This window comes from Eptatretus burgeri, chromosome 2 (assembly GCF_056783735.1).
Source record: "Eptatretus burgeri isolate ZD-2024b chromosome 2, Ebu_testis_v1, whole genome shotgun sequence".
NCBI classification, from domain to species: domain Eukaryota; kingdom Metazoa; phylum Chordata; class Myxini; order Myxiniformes; family Myxinidae; genus Eptatretus; species Eptatretus burgeri.
This window is the reverse complement of record NC_140962.1, coordinates 51,421,232-51,436,942: the sequence shown is the minus strand read 5'-3', so window position 1 is coordinate 51,436,942 and position 15,711 is coordinate 51,421,232. Positions and strand designations below refer to the sequence as shown.

At 46.1% G+C, this 15,711-nt stretch overlaps 1 protein-coding gene across 2 annotated transcripts in view; it reads left to right on the top strand.

Annotated features, from left to right (window-relative positions):
- Positions 1–626: 626 nt before the first annotated feature.
- The window catches only part of LOC147032037 (pyruvate dehydrogenase (acetyl-transferring) kinase isozyme 2, mitochondrial-like), a 68,870-nt gene continuing 53,785 nt past the window's right edge, over positions 627–15,711 (top strand). Inside the window, exons 1-3 of one of the 2 annotated variants that reach the window (XM_085869326.1) lie at positions 627–934; positions 11,433–11,574; positions 12,066–12,194. In XM_085869326.1, coding sequence (XP_085725452.1) covers positions 814–934; positions 11,433–11,574; positions 12,066–12,194 — 392 coding nt within the window. In that variant the 5' untranslated portion in view covers positions 627–813. The remainder of the gene's footprint in view (positions 935–11,432; positions 11,575–12,065; positions 12,195–15,711) is intronic. The other variant, XM_085869327.1, reaches the window with a different exon arrangement.

Below are 15,711 nucleotides of genomic sequence, written 5' to 3'. Positions count from 1 at the left end.
CGCGGTGCCTCCTTGCAGCGAGCCAAACAGATGGCGGTGCAGATTTAAATTGGTTCACAAGAGACAGCGCCCACATCCCAATAAGGACCGTAGCCTGGCATTGGGGGGGTCAGCTGACCATCTCACTTGTACTCCTTTTCCACTTTCAGGTCGATCCGAGAACTCAAGGGTAACTTGGGTGGGGGGTGTTGGGGTCTCCATTTATCGAGCATGCCACAAACAGCTTTATTAATACACACGTGTTGTGGCCACATCTTGGGCATTGCATATCAACACATCATTCCTCCTGCGATTAATGTATAATGGTGGACATAGTACTGCAAACAGTTTGAACTGGTTTATCAATGCCGTCCATCGCCCAATGCGGCGTGCTTCCTTCAATGTGAAGGTGGAAAGTCACCATCATGAAGATCCAACAGCTCGCGTGAGTGCTGCACCTGATCCTCTCACTCCAGACTGGATGGGCATGATTGGTTGTTTTTTCCCCTTTTTTCTTTTAATATTTCATTCTGATGTCCTTCATCGTGCGTGTGCGTGTACGTGTGCGCGTGGTGTGTGAGATTCATGGAGGTAAATAATTTCAATAGCTTATGTATAACTTTTACACATCTTTAAAACTCACACAGAGTGCTGAACTTCCAAAACAAAGTGCCTTGGATGGGCGTGCACAGACATTTGAGCATCGCAGATGTTCATTGGCTGTTAAGAACGTGATATCTTCGGCATGGGCGTGGTTTACAATGTAAACAAAATCAGAGGTAAAGAGCCATCGCACCATTTGACCCCTTTACCTCCGAGCAAGAGAAGCGGTACATGATGAAGCTCGTTCGTTTCATCTGGAAAAACGCCGCCGCGGTGCACCTGCCCAAGGTGATCGAGCACTACTCCGAGTATTCCCCTTCACCGCTCTCCATCAAACAATTCCTCGATTTCGGTATGGATGCCCGGTGTCAGACCCCCTCGGACTTCTTTTCTCCATCACTGAATGTACTTGGTAAAATGTCTCATCTGATGCGGTTGTTGGTTGTGCTTCTCTGAGATGCTGTCAAGGTGTTCTTTTGAATCGATTGATATTTTGTGTATTTGAACAAAAGTTGATTTGTTTTGTAGTTTTTAAAGTAACAATATATTCTGCAGTGTGAAATGCTTGGTTTAGGCAAAATGTGAACTTTTTATCCCAAGATGTTTCAGTAAAACTTTATATTCCTGTAATGTTCAGAATTTTTTTTTTTTTTTTAAGATCTGAAGTTATTTTATTTCAAACTATATGTATGTATGTATATATATATATATATATATATATATATATATATATATATATATATATATATATATATATATATATATATATATATATATATATATATATATATATATATATATATATATATATATGATTGGAGCATTTGAGATTACACACTTTTAATCTCAGTCGGCTTCCTCAGGCCAACCGACTCTCCGTAGGCTTCCTCAGACCAATCGACTCCCGGTAGGCTTCCTCAGGCTAATCGACTCTCGGTAGGCTTCCTCAGGCCAACCGACTCTCGGTAGGCTTCCTCAGGCTAATCGACTCTCCGTAGGCTTCCTCAGACCAATCCACTCTCAGTAGGCTTCCTCAGGCTAATCGACTCTCGGTAGGCTTCCTCAGGCCAATCGACTCTCGGTAGGCTTCCACTGGCCAACCCACTCTCGGTAGGCTTCCTCAGGCCAATCGACTCCCGGTAGGCTTCCTCAGGTCAATCGACTCCCGGTAGGCTTCCTCAGACCAATCCACTCCCGGTAGGCTTCCTCAGGCCAATCGACTCCCGGTAGGCTTCCTCAGGCCAACCGACTCTCCGTAGGCTTCCTCAGACCAATCCACTCTCGGTAGGCTTCCTCAGGCCAATCGACTCTCGGTAGGCTTCCACTGGCCAACCCACTCTCGGTAGGCTTCCACTGGCCAACCCACTCTCGGTAGGCTTCCTCAGGCCAATCGACTCCCGGTAGACTTCCTCAGGCCAATCGACTCTCGGTAGGCTTCCTCAGGCCAACCGACTCTCCGTAGGCTTCCTCAGGCTAATCCACTCTCGGTAGGCTTCCTCAGGCCAACCCACTCTCGGTAGGCTTCCTCAGGCTAATCCACTCTCCGTAGGCTTCCTCAGACCAATCCACTCTCGGTAGGCTTCCTCAGGCCAATCGACTCCCGGTAGGCTTCCTCAGGCCAATCGACTCCCGGTAGGCTTCCTCAGGCCAATCCACTCTCGGTAGGCTTCCTCAGGCCAACCGACTCCCGGTAGGCTTCCTCAGGCCAACCGACTCTCGGTAGGCTTCCTCAGGCCAATCGACTCCCGGTAGGCTTCCTCAAGCCAATCGACTCTCGGTAGGCTTCCTCAGGCTAATCCACTCTCGGTAGGCTTCCTCAGGCCAACCGACTCTCGGTAGGCTTCCTCAGGCCAATCGACTCTCGGTAGGCTTCCTCAGGCCAACCCACTCTCGGTAGGCTTCCTCAGGCCAACCGACTCTCCGTAGGCTTCCTCAGGCCAACCCACTCTCGGTAGGCTTCCTCAGGCCAACCGACTCTCCGTGGGCTTCCTCAGGCCAATCCACTCTCCGTAGGCTTCCTCAGACCAATCCACTCTCGGTAGGCTTCCTCAGGCCAATCGACTCTCGGTAGGCTTCCTCTGGCCAATCCACTCTCGGTAGGCTTCACTGGCCAACCCACTCTCGGTAGGCTTCCACTGGCCAACCCACTCTCGGTAGGCTCCACTGGCCAACCCACTCTCGGTAGGCTTCCTCAGGCCAATCGACTCCCGGTAGACTTCCTCAGGCCAACCGACTCTCGGTAGGCTTCCTCAGGCCAACCGACTCTCCGTAGGCTTCCTCAGGCCAACCCACTCTCGGTAGGCTTCCTCAGGCTAATCCACTCTCGGTAGGCTTCCTCAGGCCAACCGACTCTCGGTAGGCTTCCTCAGGCCAATCCACTCTCCGTAGGCTTCCTCAGACCAATCCACTCTCGGTAGGCTTCCTCAGGCCAATCGACTCTCGGTAGGCTTCCTCAGGCCAATCGACTCTCGGTAGGCTTCCTCAGGCCAATCGACTCTCGGTAGGCTTCCTCTGGCCAATCCATTCTCGGTAGGCTTCACTGGCCAACCCACTCTCGGTAGGCTTCCACTGGCCAACCCACTCTCGGTAGGCTCCACTGGCCAACCCACTCTCGGTAGGCTTCCTCAGGCCAATCGACTCCCGGTAGACTTCCTCAGGCCAATCGACTCTCGGTAGGCTTCCTCAGGCCAACCGACTCTCCGTAGGCTTCCTCAGGCCAACCCACTCTCGGTAGGCTTCCTCAGGCTAATCCACTCTCGGTAGGCTTCCTCAGGCCAATCCACTCTCGGTAGGCTTCCTCAGGCCAACCGACTCTCGGTAGGCTTCCTCAGGCCAATCGACTCCCGGTAGGCTTCCTCAGGCCAATCGACTCCCGGTAGGCTTCCTCAGGCCAACCGACTCTCGGTAGGCTTCCTCAAGCCAATCGACTCCCGGTAGGCTTCCTCAGACCAATCCACTCTCGGTAGGCTTCCTCAGGCCAATCGACTCTCGGTAGGCTTCCTCTGGCCAATCCACTCTCGGTAGGCTTCCTCTGGCCAATCCACTCTCGGTAGGCTTCACTGGCCAACCCACTCTCGGTAGGCTTCCACTGGCCAACCCACTCTCAGTCGGCTCCACTGGCCAACCCACTCTCGGTAGGCTTCCTCAGGCCAATCGACTCCCGGTAGACTTCCTCAGGCCAATCGACTCTCGGTAGGCTTCCTCAGGCCAACCGACTCTCCGTAGGCTTCCTCAGGCTAATCCACTCTCGGTAGGCTTCCTCAGGCCAATCCACTCTCGGTAGGCTTCCTCAGACCAATCCACTCTCGGTAGGCTTCCTCAGGCCAACCGACTCTCGGTAGGCTTCCTCAGGCCAATCGACTCCCGGTAGGCTTCCTCAGGCCAATCGACTCCCGGTAGGCTTCCTCAGGCCAATCGACTCCCGGTAGGCTTCCTCAGGCCAATCCACTCTCGGTAGGCTTCCTCAGGCCAACCGACTCTCGGTAGGCTTCCTCAGGCCAATCGACTCCCGGTAGGCTTCCTCAGGCCAATCGACTCCCGGTAGGCTTCCTCAGGCCAACCGACTCTCGGTAGGCTTCCTCAAGCCAATCGACTCCCGGTAGGCTTCCTCAGACCAATCCACTCTCGGTAGGCTTCCTCAGGCCAATCGACTCTCGGTAGGCTTCCTCTGGCCAATCCACTCTCGGTAGGCTTCCTCTGGCCAATCCACTCTCGGTAGGCTTCACTGGCCAACCCACTCTCGGTAGGCTTCCACTGGCCAACCCACTCTCAGTCGGCTCCACTGGCCAACCCACTCTCGGTAGGCTTCCTCAGGCCAATCGACTCCCGGTAGACTTCCTCAGGCCAATCGACTCTCGGTAGGCTTCCTCAGGCCAACCGACTCTCCGTAGGCTTCCTCAGGCTAATCCACTCTCGGTAGGCTTCCTCAGGCCAATCCACTCTCGGTAGGCTTCCTCAGACCAATCCACTCTCGGTAGGCTTCCTCAGGCCAATCGACTCCCGGTAGGCTTCCTCAGGCCAATCGACTCCCGGTAGGCTTCCTCAGGCCAATCCACTCTCGGTAGGCTTCCTCAAGCCATTAGACCCCTCTATTGGACGGAGGAAGACTGCTGTGAAGCATGTGAAACGTCACCTGAGACTGGGTCGACTCTTGCTTATTGTTCAAATCAGCGGAGTCGATATAGTTTACTTTTGGTTGCAAGCGCCTTCTTTAATATGTCCACATACAAACACACAAACAGATATACACACGTACACATACTTTTCTTTTGTTTGCTTGTTTGTTTGTTTGTTTTTTTTAATGCATGACTGCCAAATGCTCTGAAACCCTAACTCATGCAAATTATTTTGGTTTTTGCATCAGAAGCCACACAAACTGTCACGCTAATGACTTGCTGAATCACTCCAATGAGCCAGAAACCAGTGTTTCCAGGAACTTGCGTGAAAATATATCTTGTACAATTGACCAAAAATGGTGTGCGTATGCAGCATGTTGTCTTAAAATGTCTCCACACTTTAGCTGCAGTTTCATGTTGATTCCGTAACCATGTCAAGGTAAACTTTATGATTCAGGTACAAATTTCAAATTCACTCCCTTATTCCCTACATTTTCTGCAAAAATTTTCAGACTTTGTGCTCTCTAGGTTGTTACCTTCACCACCGAGGGTGGATGGAGGTTGTTTTCACCACTGTCTGTCTGTTTGTCTGTGAGCAGGATATCTTTAAAAGTTGTGGACGGATCCGGATGAAATTAGGTCGACGGATTGGATGTGTGATGAGGGCAAAATGATTCGATTTCGGTGAAGATCTGGTTCCCTATATGAGAATTTTCCGTGATTTGTCACCACTAACAGATGGGGATAAACACGATGTACTTTTTTGCAAAATATCTCAATTTTGTGGACGAGTTGGTTAGGTGAAAAGAACAAGCCAATTAGATTTCGGTTCAGGTCTGGATCCAGATCCAGCCTCTCAGTGGGATACACTGTCTAGGCATAGGTATGCACTTTACCAAGTGCCGTTCTATTTTCCTAAGTAGTGGATTCAACATCGTGTTCTGTTGCTTCATGCAGTAATTTGCAAATTGGTTTTTATTTTGAACATTTTATTTCATGTGAAAAAGAGTGCAAGAAGAAGAACCCCTCCTTTCATGTCTTCAGACGCATCAGTCTGCTGAGACAGTTTTTCCTTGGCTTGGGGAGGGGTTGCCAATCCAATGCAGGATACTCAAATAGCTCATTTTTCCCAGTCTGCAAGTAAAACATTCTTCCCAGTAAGCTGGAACACATTTTGCTGACCTTGGAAGGATGACGAGCTGAGTCAACCCACCTGATGTTATTTTCACAGCATGATAGGGGCTTGAACTCGGTATCCTTAAGATCTGGATCGATGCCAACACTAAGCCTGAAAATTAGTGCAGGAAGAGCATAATCAATAATAAAAAAATCAGGAAAATAAGGATGATTGAGGACAAAAGGGGTAGAACGGTTATTGGGAGCAAGGAACTGCATATGGCTGCGGCCAGGGTGAATATGTAAGAGGGAGGGCCAGTGAAGTCTTGAAATGGGGGAACCTGGAACTATAGAAAGTGCCATGACCCATGTTATGGGACCCTCTCCTCTCCTATCCTCTCCTCTCCTCTCCTCTCCTCTCCTCTCCTCTCCTCTCCTCTCCTCTCCTCTCCTCTCCTCTCCTCTCCTCTCCTCTCCTCTCCTCTCCCTCTCCTCTCCTCTCCTCTCCTCTCCTCTCCTCTCCTCTCCTCTCCTCTCCTCTCCTTACAGCTCTCCTCTCCTCTCCTCTCCTCTCCTCTCCTATCCTCTCCTCTCCTCTCCTCTCCTCTCCTCTCCTCTCCTCTCCTTCGTTTCAATGCTGCTGTGATGAACGGCTCGTTCTCTTGGTGATTTGCTCCAGTGTGGGAGCTTTCATTCAGGAAAGGAGAATTGGACCCTCAGCAAAAGGCCAAACTGAGTGAGTACCAATTTGATCAGGTCTGGTGTTGGCTTAATGGTTAAGGTGCTTGGCCTCAGATCCTAAGGTCTTGAGTTCAAGCCCCTATCAGGCTGTTGGATTCATACCAGGTCGGGTTGACTCAGCCTGTCATCCTTCCAAGGTTGGCAAAATGTGTTGTAATTACAACACCAGCGTGTTATAATTGGGGGCATTCCATCAGAAGCACAGCTGTACCCCCAGAAATTGATGCAGCCAAAGGCTGCAGATGAAGAGATAAAATAAAAACAATTTCACCATCTAAATTGGTAATTGCATTCAGCTTTTCTGATGCTTTCTTCCTGCCTGGATCATGAAGTTGTACCAAATCAATTAACTGATCAAATAAAGCACTGGCGTATCAGGAGGAACCCAAATATCCAAAGATGGAGTTATCAGGAGGAACCTGAATAGGATTCGGGTTTCGGCTGCTAATCCTCCAGCCTCAAACCAATCCAGGTGCAGCCAAGTGAACTTTACAAAAACTATTTGCAAGATTCACCCCTCCATCAACAAAGAAAAATGAGAGCTGGAAGACAAGAGGAGAACATACACACGCACACACACACGCACACACCTGTTGTCCAGAAATACCTAACTACTTCTTACCAGACCATCACAGAATGTACACAGGAGTCCACCAGCACACAAATCAAAACACAGGTCGTCCCTTTATAATGAAATCCTTTTTCCAGGAAACACTTATGACACACTTCCGGTTTAATTAATTAAATAATTATTTTTTAAACCGTTCCCCATTTAATTTTTTATTGTTATTATTCTTTCACACAACTTCCAATGCTCTGGGAACTTGTTTGCACAAAAAACAATCAAACCTAAAGCCGCTGTCACACCTTGATGTTTTAGCCAGCGTATGGCAATGTATCAAAATGTATGTAAAACGCTGGCGTACACTGAACTATTGATGTTTTTTTCAGTTTTTGGCGTATTCATAACGAGTTGGACGTATGCATAACGTATTAGTAACGTACACAGAACGTTTCAATAATATATAGATAACTTATACCAACGAATGCTAAGCGTGTTGTTGGCGTTCACAACCTATGCCTAACGATAGTCTAAGGTATGCATAGCGAGCGGCAGCGTATCGCCAATGATCACGTGGCATGACCTATTAAAAGGCTGCCACTTGACGATTCATATCATAACCGCACTAGACATCGAAGTGTCAAGGCCCTGTCATACCTTGACGTTTTAGCCAGCATATGCCGACGTATGAAAAATTTGCCGAATACGCTGGCACACGTCCAATACGTTATGGGGAAGTTTTGTATATGTTAAGAGCACGCTGAAGCACGCTGGCATACATCGTAGTACGCCGAGCACGTCGACAAATTTTAAGCATGCTAAAAATTTTTGACGTATGCCAGCGTATGAAGCACATGTTCCGCATACGCTGGCCATAAGTTGAAGGCACGTTACGTGATCGTTGACACACCTCGACACACGTTACTTGTAAGTTACTCATAAGTCGAAACACGTTGAGGTAATGTTTAGCGTACCCGAAACTTATTTCTAACCTATGAGTAACGTGCTTTGAACCTATGTGTAACGTATCTCCAACACACATTGACGTATGTAGATGTATTTGACGTCTTCCAGACGACCACAGAACTTACTGAACATGTTACTAACGTACAGCTACCGTATAATGGCGTATTGGCAGCGTTTAGGGGAATTGGTATATAAAAATGGGGTTCACACAGAAGGAACCCGTTAGTTTGCCAGACTCCATGTTTTTTTGTTTTTTTTTGTTTTTTTCTCTTCGGTATGACGGTGATGTTGACACTTCGATTTCTAGTGTGGTTATGATTTAAATCGTTGAGCGGCAGCCTATTAATTATCTATGTATTAATGTTGAAGGACCAATTTTGTGCTCCTCCTTGCGGTTGCGTCACGTTTTTCTCGGTACTGTGACCTGGACTAAAAGAAACTTCATACCTGTAAGAGTGCATCGCACATCGTGGCAATAGTCAACCTTCAACTCTGAAGCATCTATATATTAATACTGAAGGACCAATTTTGTGCTCCTCCTAGTGGTCGCGTCATGTTTTTCTCGGTACGGTGACCTGAGAAGTTTTGACACTGTGTTTGTACGTCAAAGTAGACACGTGCACAAACCAGGGACTTCTTCACAAGGAGTAGTGTACACCAAAAATGTCGTGTACAAGGACGTTTTGTAGGCCTCATTAGGTAAAGCCATGGAGTACATCGACTGGGATCCGGCTCTTACAAGAGCCGCCACTGGTTGTCACATTGGGCTCATGGAACGGAATCTGTCTGTGACGGGGTTTCGGCAAGTATTATATTATAACTGCACTAGAAATCGAAATGTCAACATCACCGTCATGCCGAAAAAACAAAAAAACAAAAAAAAAAGCATGGAGTCTGGAACACTGACGCTAACCATTACCTCGACGTGTTTTGACTTATGAGTAACTTACAAGTAACGTGTGTCGACGTGTGTCAACGATCGCGTAACGTGCCTACAACTTATGGCCAGCGTCTGCGGAACGTGTGAGTCACACACTGGCATACGTCGAAAAATTTTGAGCATGTTAAAATTTGCCGACGAGCTCGGCGTACTACGATATATGCCAGCGTGCTTCAGCGTGCTCTTAACGTATACACAACTTACCCATAACGTATTCGACGTGTGCCAGCGTTTTAGACAAGTTTTAATACGTCGGCATACGCTGGCTAAATCGTCAAGGTGTGACAGCGGCTTAAGCAAGAGATTACAATGACATCTCATAAACACTTACATGACCTAATTATAATCTAACTATTAGCACATTAACCCCTCCCTAACATCATGGAATACATCATCTTCACGTGAACCACAAAATTATCGTCAACAGAACAAATTCTAGCAAATCTAATAAGCTGAGATGAAAACGAATTGTAACCTATCTTAATTGGTACATTACTAGACGGAAAAAAGTATGCAAGACAACAGGAAAACTAAAATAGTCAACTTTATGATGCACATTTATACGAAAACAATTATTTCCAAATCTGACACTATACTATCATCATCATTACTACTCGGATTTGCTATTAGGCTTTCTGGATAAATCCTATGAATCAGCTTCTCAAAAAACTTCTAATTAACCGCACAAATATCATCAACATAATGACATGTCGAAGATAATATTTTTGCGAAGCCTAATTTCTCCTTCATCAACTTCTGCACAAATGAAAAGTCACAATAAACAAGGAAAATGTCTGCTAAAAGGGGGCTACAGTTCCCTCCCATTGGAATCTATTTTATTTCTTGAAATATTTCCCCACCAAAAGATACAAAAGTGTTAAACAAAATAAGATTAACAGCATCATTAAATTTTTGTTGGTCAAAACAATTAAAACCCATATATTTTTTTTCTTAGAAAAGAATGACCGATCAAACCTGATATGACCAACAATGATATGATGTATCAAAATGACCAATCAATATGGAAAAATCAAAAACATCAACAGATTTAATATTGAAGAATTTAATCCTGTCGAAGGACTTTCAGGTGGAACTAGTACTCCATAAAGTGTTAAAACCAGAATTCTTACGAATTGCAGAACAATATTACCGAAATTGCTCCTTAACCACTCGTAAACATGAATTAACCATAACTGACAATTGTTTCAAAGTTCTTCCCAGTCTGGAAGCTCAAACTGCACGAAGGGCAATATTCCAGTACACCTGCTCTAATCTCCTGGGCCTCAGAAAAATTTTGACGTACCATGATCAGAAGTGCTATACTGCGTACTCCCAGATGTGCTCCAGGTGTTTCTCACCCTCATTGAGACACATATTCTGCCTGGCTCTGTAAACATAATGACGCAGCAACTTCAAGCAACCCTGTCACAAGGATGAAAAGACCTGAGGAAAGGCTCTCCTTTGTGTGTCTTACATGTTTTCTGCTGTGTTGAATGTTCAAGCATTTTGCTCTGTGCAGAGAATGGATGTACTGTCCATGTTTAGAGCTCAAGGGATTTACATGCTACACTGGGGAAAAGTACACAAGTGGTGTGTGGATAATGGCTGATTCTGTACATGACGTGTGAATTGTCAAACCAGCCATGTCGATAAAGTTTGTAAATTTGTGTGTGTAGTTTATAATAAATCGGTTTATTTTTGTAATTGCTTGAATGTCTTTGATTTATAAACTGGACACCGATACGTCAATAGTTTGATAGGGTAAAAAGGTATAAATATAATTGATTTTAGCGACTCTGGTTGGTGTGGGGTGGGGTTTGGGGGTTGTAAACTGCTTAATCTCTTCCTGGTAGTTTCAGAAAGCAAAAGGTTCTCAGGACCTTGGAACATTGATACCATGTGATAACTGATGTCAACTGGATTTCTGGTACCGTTTGACGAGTGCAATTTGTGACACTAGATAAGCAGTAAGTCGAAGGGTGTTGATTGGGCTAGATTAAAAATATTTAGCAGATTTTTTTTACAGATGTAATATGTAGATTGTTTCTTCCTTTGGTCAAAATTTTCATAGTTCATGGATTCTTGGCTCCAAAATTGTATTTAAATTCATTCACATCAATGAAACCATGAGCCATCATCGGGTTATCGTTTCCTTGGATGTTACGCCATAAAATTGAATGCTATTATTGTGAGAATGAAAAAAGGATGGCATGGAGTGGATGTCATGTGAAACAAATGAGTTGAGAGCAGAAAGCTGCACCTTTCGAGACTTTGGAGAGGAGTGAGAGGGAAAGAAAGTGAAGGAAGCATAATGCTGCACTACGACTCCTGCCGGCCGGTTTATATCGTTGAGATTGGCTGGCCATTTTTTTTTTACTCAACACTGTGTGTCCACCTCCTCCCCACCCAGGTACTGTGAATGCCTGCGAGAGAACTTCTTTTGCCTTTCTGCGGCATGAGCTACCAGTCCGCCTTGCAAACATCATGAGGGAAATTAGCTTGCTACCTGACCAGCTGCTGAGCACCACTTCTGTTCAACTTGTACAGAGCTGGTATAGCCTGGCTTCATCCTCTTTTCTTATCTCGCTATACTTTTCTTTTGGCATCCCCACCCCCACCCCTAGCTCCCCTTCCCACACTTCTTGAAAGTATCAAATGTCTCGCATCAACCTTCTCCATTCTCTTCTGTCTTCTGTGTCTTCTTCTCTCAATTCCTTGTTCTTCAAATCTCTTTCCACGATAACTCACTGCCATCATCTCTGTCTTCCTCGTGTTATTTTCTTTCTAATTGACTCATTCCATACTTCCTTAATTGATTTCTCATTCTATGCCCAAACCACCGCAACCTGGCACCACACACGTGAAGCGGAAAGCGGGGTTAAGCAATTGCTTCACTTCTGTCTGTCTGTCTACAAATGTCAGTTTATGATTGAAGCACAACTTATTTCAATTGAATGTTATATTTTGACCTTGAATCGGAAAATGAACCTACAGTTTAGCAGTACTTTGGCTCTGAATTCGACCCGATTGCACATGCCCACAGTTACATGAGGGCAGATGCCTGGCCTATCCCCATCTCCTTGAGATGCCGATCAACCTGCTGCAACTACGAGGAACGCAGTCGTCCCGTTGGCCGCCTCCACCGACGAGGCTCCCTCGCTGAGCGAATCTGGTGAGCAGGATCAGCATCAGGTGAGCTGCAGCTGACGCTCACGGACTGCAAGTAACAAATCTCATTTGAGTCTCTCTCGGCAACCGCTTAGTCGACACAGTCTGACCAGCAATAGCAAAGGATTCACTGAAGAGACCCGCTGCCAAAGGAGTTAAGTCTTTGTCTCAGATCTTTTGTCAGAGTCCAAGTTTCACATCCGTCGAGCAAGTCTGGAAGCACCAAGGACCTGAAGACTCTGACTTTCGTCCTCCTGCATCAGTACCATCATCACCACATCCGATGATCCAGTGAATCCATGACTCCCCAGACCTGACCCAGATGCCTGTTGACTTCTGGCTCACAACCTGAGGAGACATGAATATCATTACCAGGGTAAGTGAATCTCTCCGTGACCTCAACATCCTCACCTTAAACAGGTAGAGACAAGATGGCAGCATTCAAGATGGCATTAATAGCCTGGATCTTTGTTTTGACCCAGGAAACCCATAGTCCCAGCAGCTCTGATTCCTCACTCAGTACCTCAAGGGCCCCTATAATAACATCCGGTGTTTCCACAAGAATAACCGCATCATCTCTGAAATCAAGGTCAGAGATCTTGACATTCCCAAGCAATGCACTGCAGCTTGATCTCTCTGACATCTTCCCCAGAATCCAGTCCATGCAAGTGTTGAACAGTGTGGAAGCCAGTACACACCCCTGACAAACTCCAGTAACAACTGGAAATGAGTCGGAGATGGAACTACCATACCTCACGGCACTCTCTGTTCCAGAGTATAGTTCAGAAATCAGGTTGATCAACTTTGGTGGCACCCTGAGAAGACCAAGAATTCTCCAGAGGGCCTCCCGATTCACTGAATCGAATGCTTTGCGGAGATCAACATAGGCTGAGAGCAGCACCTGCCAAAACTCTCACCTGCATTCGGTGAGGACCCGAAGAGCAAGGATAAGGTCAATTGTTGACTTCTTTGGTGTAAAGCCTGACTGCTCTGGGCGCTGGTGCTCAAGCAGATGATGATGAACCCTATCAAGAATCATCCGAGCAAAGACCTTGCCCGGCACTGAGAGTAGTGTCACCCCTCAGTAGTTGCTACAGTCCTGGCGATCACCCTTCCCTTACAAGAGAGGGACAATGAGGCCCCTTTTCCAGTCAATTGGGATGATGCCTGTGTTCCAAATAGAGCAGAGAACTTCATGCAATAATACGTGTACAGCATTTCCATCAGCCTTGAGAAGTTTAGCATGGAAGTGAAAGATCCCAGTAGCTTTTCCCCCTTTCAACTGGTTCACTGCAGCCTGTTTTTCCACAAATTAAGGTGGTTCACAGTTTATTGGAGGATCAGCAATGGGAAAATTATATCCCTGACATCCAACTCAACAGCCAGTGGGTCAGCCTGATGCGGCCGCTCAAAGTAACCGGCCCAGCGGGCCTTCACTTTGGACTCCTCTGTCAAGAGCCTACCACCCTCTGCTCTAACTGCAGTGCACGGAGGGACAGCCTTGGAGAAACGCGATGTGCGAATTCCCCTGTAAGCAGGATGAGAATCACTTGACCACAAGTGATGCTCTGTCTCCTTGTCTGCTCTCAGCGCACGTACAGTTTTACACCTCAGCATCCTGAGCAGCTCAGCTCTGCCATTAAGCCTGGCCCTGCAACTCTGGTCAATGGAATTCAGCATCCCTTGGGAGACAAAGTTCCTCTTCGCCTAATGGTGGGTTCCAAGATATCCACCAGCAACATCAAGGATGGTAGTATTGAAGGCACTCCACAACTCTTCATGATCCCCCACAGCACTGAGACCCCCCCCCCCAAATCCCCACTCAGCCTGTTTGCAAACTCCTCAGCTATCCTCTTATCCTTGGCTGGGATGGTACCATTCTCCTGGATTTATGCTGCAACTTCAGAGATTCTACAACAAGCCTGTGGTCGGTATTGAAGAACTGGGCACTACGGTAGACCCTGTAGTTCTGAATCATCCTCCAGCAACCATCAACGAGCACATGGTCAGTCTCCTTTGCCACACCACCAGCATTGGAATACCAAGTCCAGCGATGAGCTTGTGGGCGCTAAAACCATGAACCAGCCCCCCCTAAGTCCACGACTTCTTGCAAAGTCAAGGAACTTAGCGATATTCTAGTTCACAGCTACAGACCCATGGGGAACAACACACGTCTCATAGCCATTCCTGCAGTACCAGTCGATACATTGAAATCCCCCAAGATTGGAAGAGTATCTCGCCTGGAGCACTGATCAACCACGGACTCGAGCTCGGCATAGAATGCCTTTCCAGTGGAGCGAGATAATTTTGTTACTCTGCCTGCCTGTCGGGCAGTCAAACAAAATTGAAAATCATTCCAAACAGGAAATTAACCGTTTTTAAGATGTCATAAAGGACACAAACTGGAATGGAGAACTAATGCAACATGTTGAATAATGTGGTGTAAAATACACTGCAGCAATGGCACTAAACTTTCGAGGTTTTTTTTTTTCTACAACCATTAAAATTCTTATTTTATTTCAATTGAATTATATATTTGAACTGTATACTTGTATATAGATTATATGTTATATACTTATATAAAATTTCATGTACAGAATTGTATCCTATATAACACAAATCGCCTGATTGGCATCTTCAAAACACTTCCGTTTATCAGTCCGTACTTGAACAAAATGTTACAGCATTTAATGTCATCATGACCAATCAAATTTTCCGCTTGCAGTCCCCCACCCATGTCCTTGTTTCTCAATACTGCGTGGGGTAAGGTGTTCTATGAACTCTCTAGTTATTTTATGTTATACATGTAAAAGTATACCGAGGTCTCCTCATTTCTTTAATCGTGCACGATCCTCTATGAGCCTCACATCAATGTCAAAATCTTCAGTTTCAGAATATTGAGAGACATTTTAAAAATATAAACTATGAAATTTTATTGTTCATGAACAGGGGGCGACAATAAAAAATGGTCGTATTTAAATCATTCCACTTTCTGAGAATGCTATGCTATTCTGTGTCCAAAAAGTGAAAGTGCAGCAATAAAATTTCCCGGTACACAAGGTTGTTAAACCGTTGACCTTGTTTAGGACAAGTTTCAGAACCATAAACATGGCTTCTGTTCCAATGATCTCAATAAATTCATCAGATGCTGGGAAGCCGTGTGCGCCATTACGGAAAACTGCATGCGGAAAGAAGGCCAAAGATCCATGCCCATTATGATTGGCACAAGAGTGGCTTCAAAGATTGGGGGGGGGAGGGTGGACGTGGGTGGGGGACGGAACTTTTTTGATCTCCATTCATGAAACTGATGAATAAAAAAATTTAATCTGTTAAAATCTTGGTACATGTCCGAAGGCAAGAGAATACGAGCAATTGAAACTAAAACCTGCACAATACTCCATTTCCAGATCGTAGGTGCTGCCAAAGCAGTTTCTTGGCAAGGGTTATACCGAACTGGGTAATTTGCCATTGCCTTCCCAACGTTGTTTGTCCGTACTCTCTCCTTTTATAATGCTGAGCGT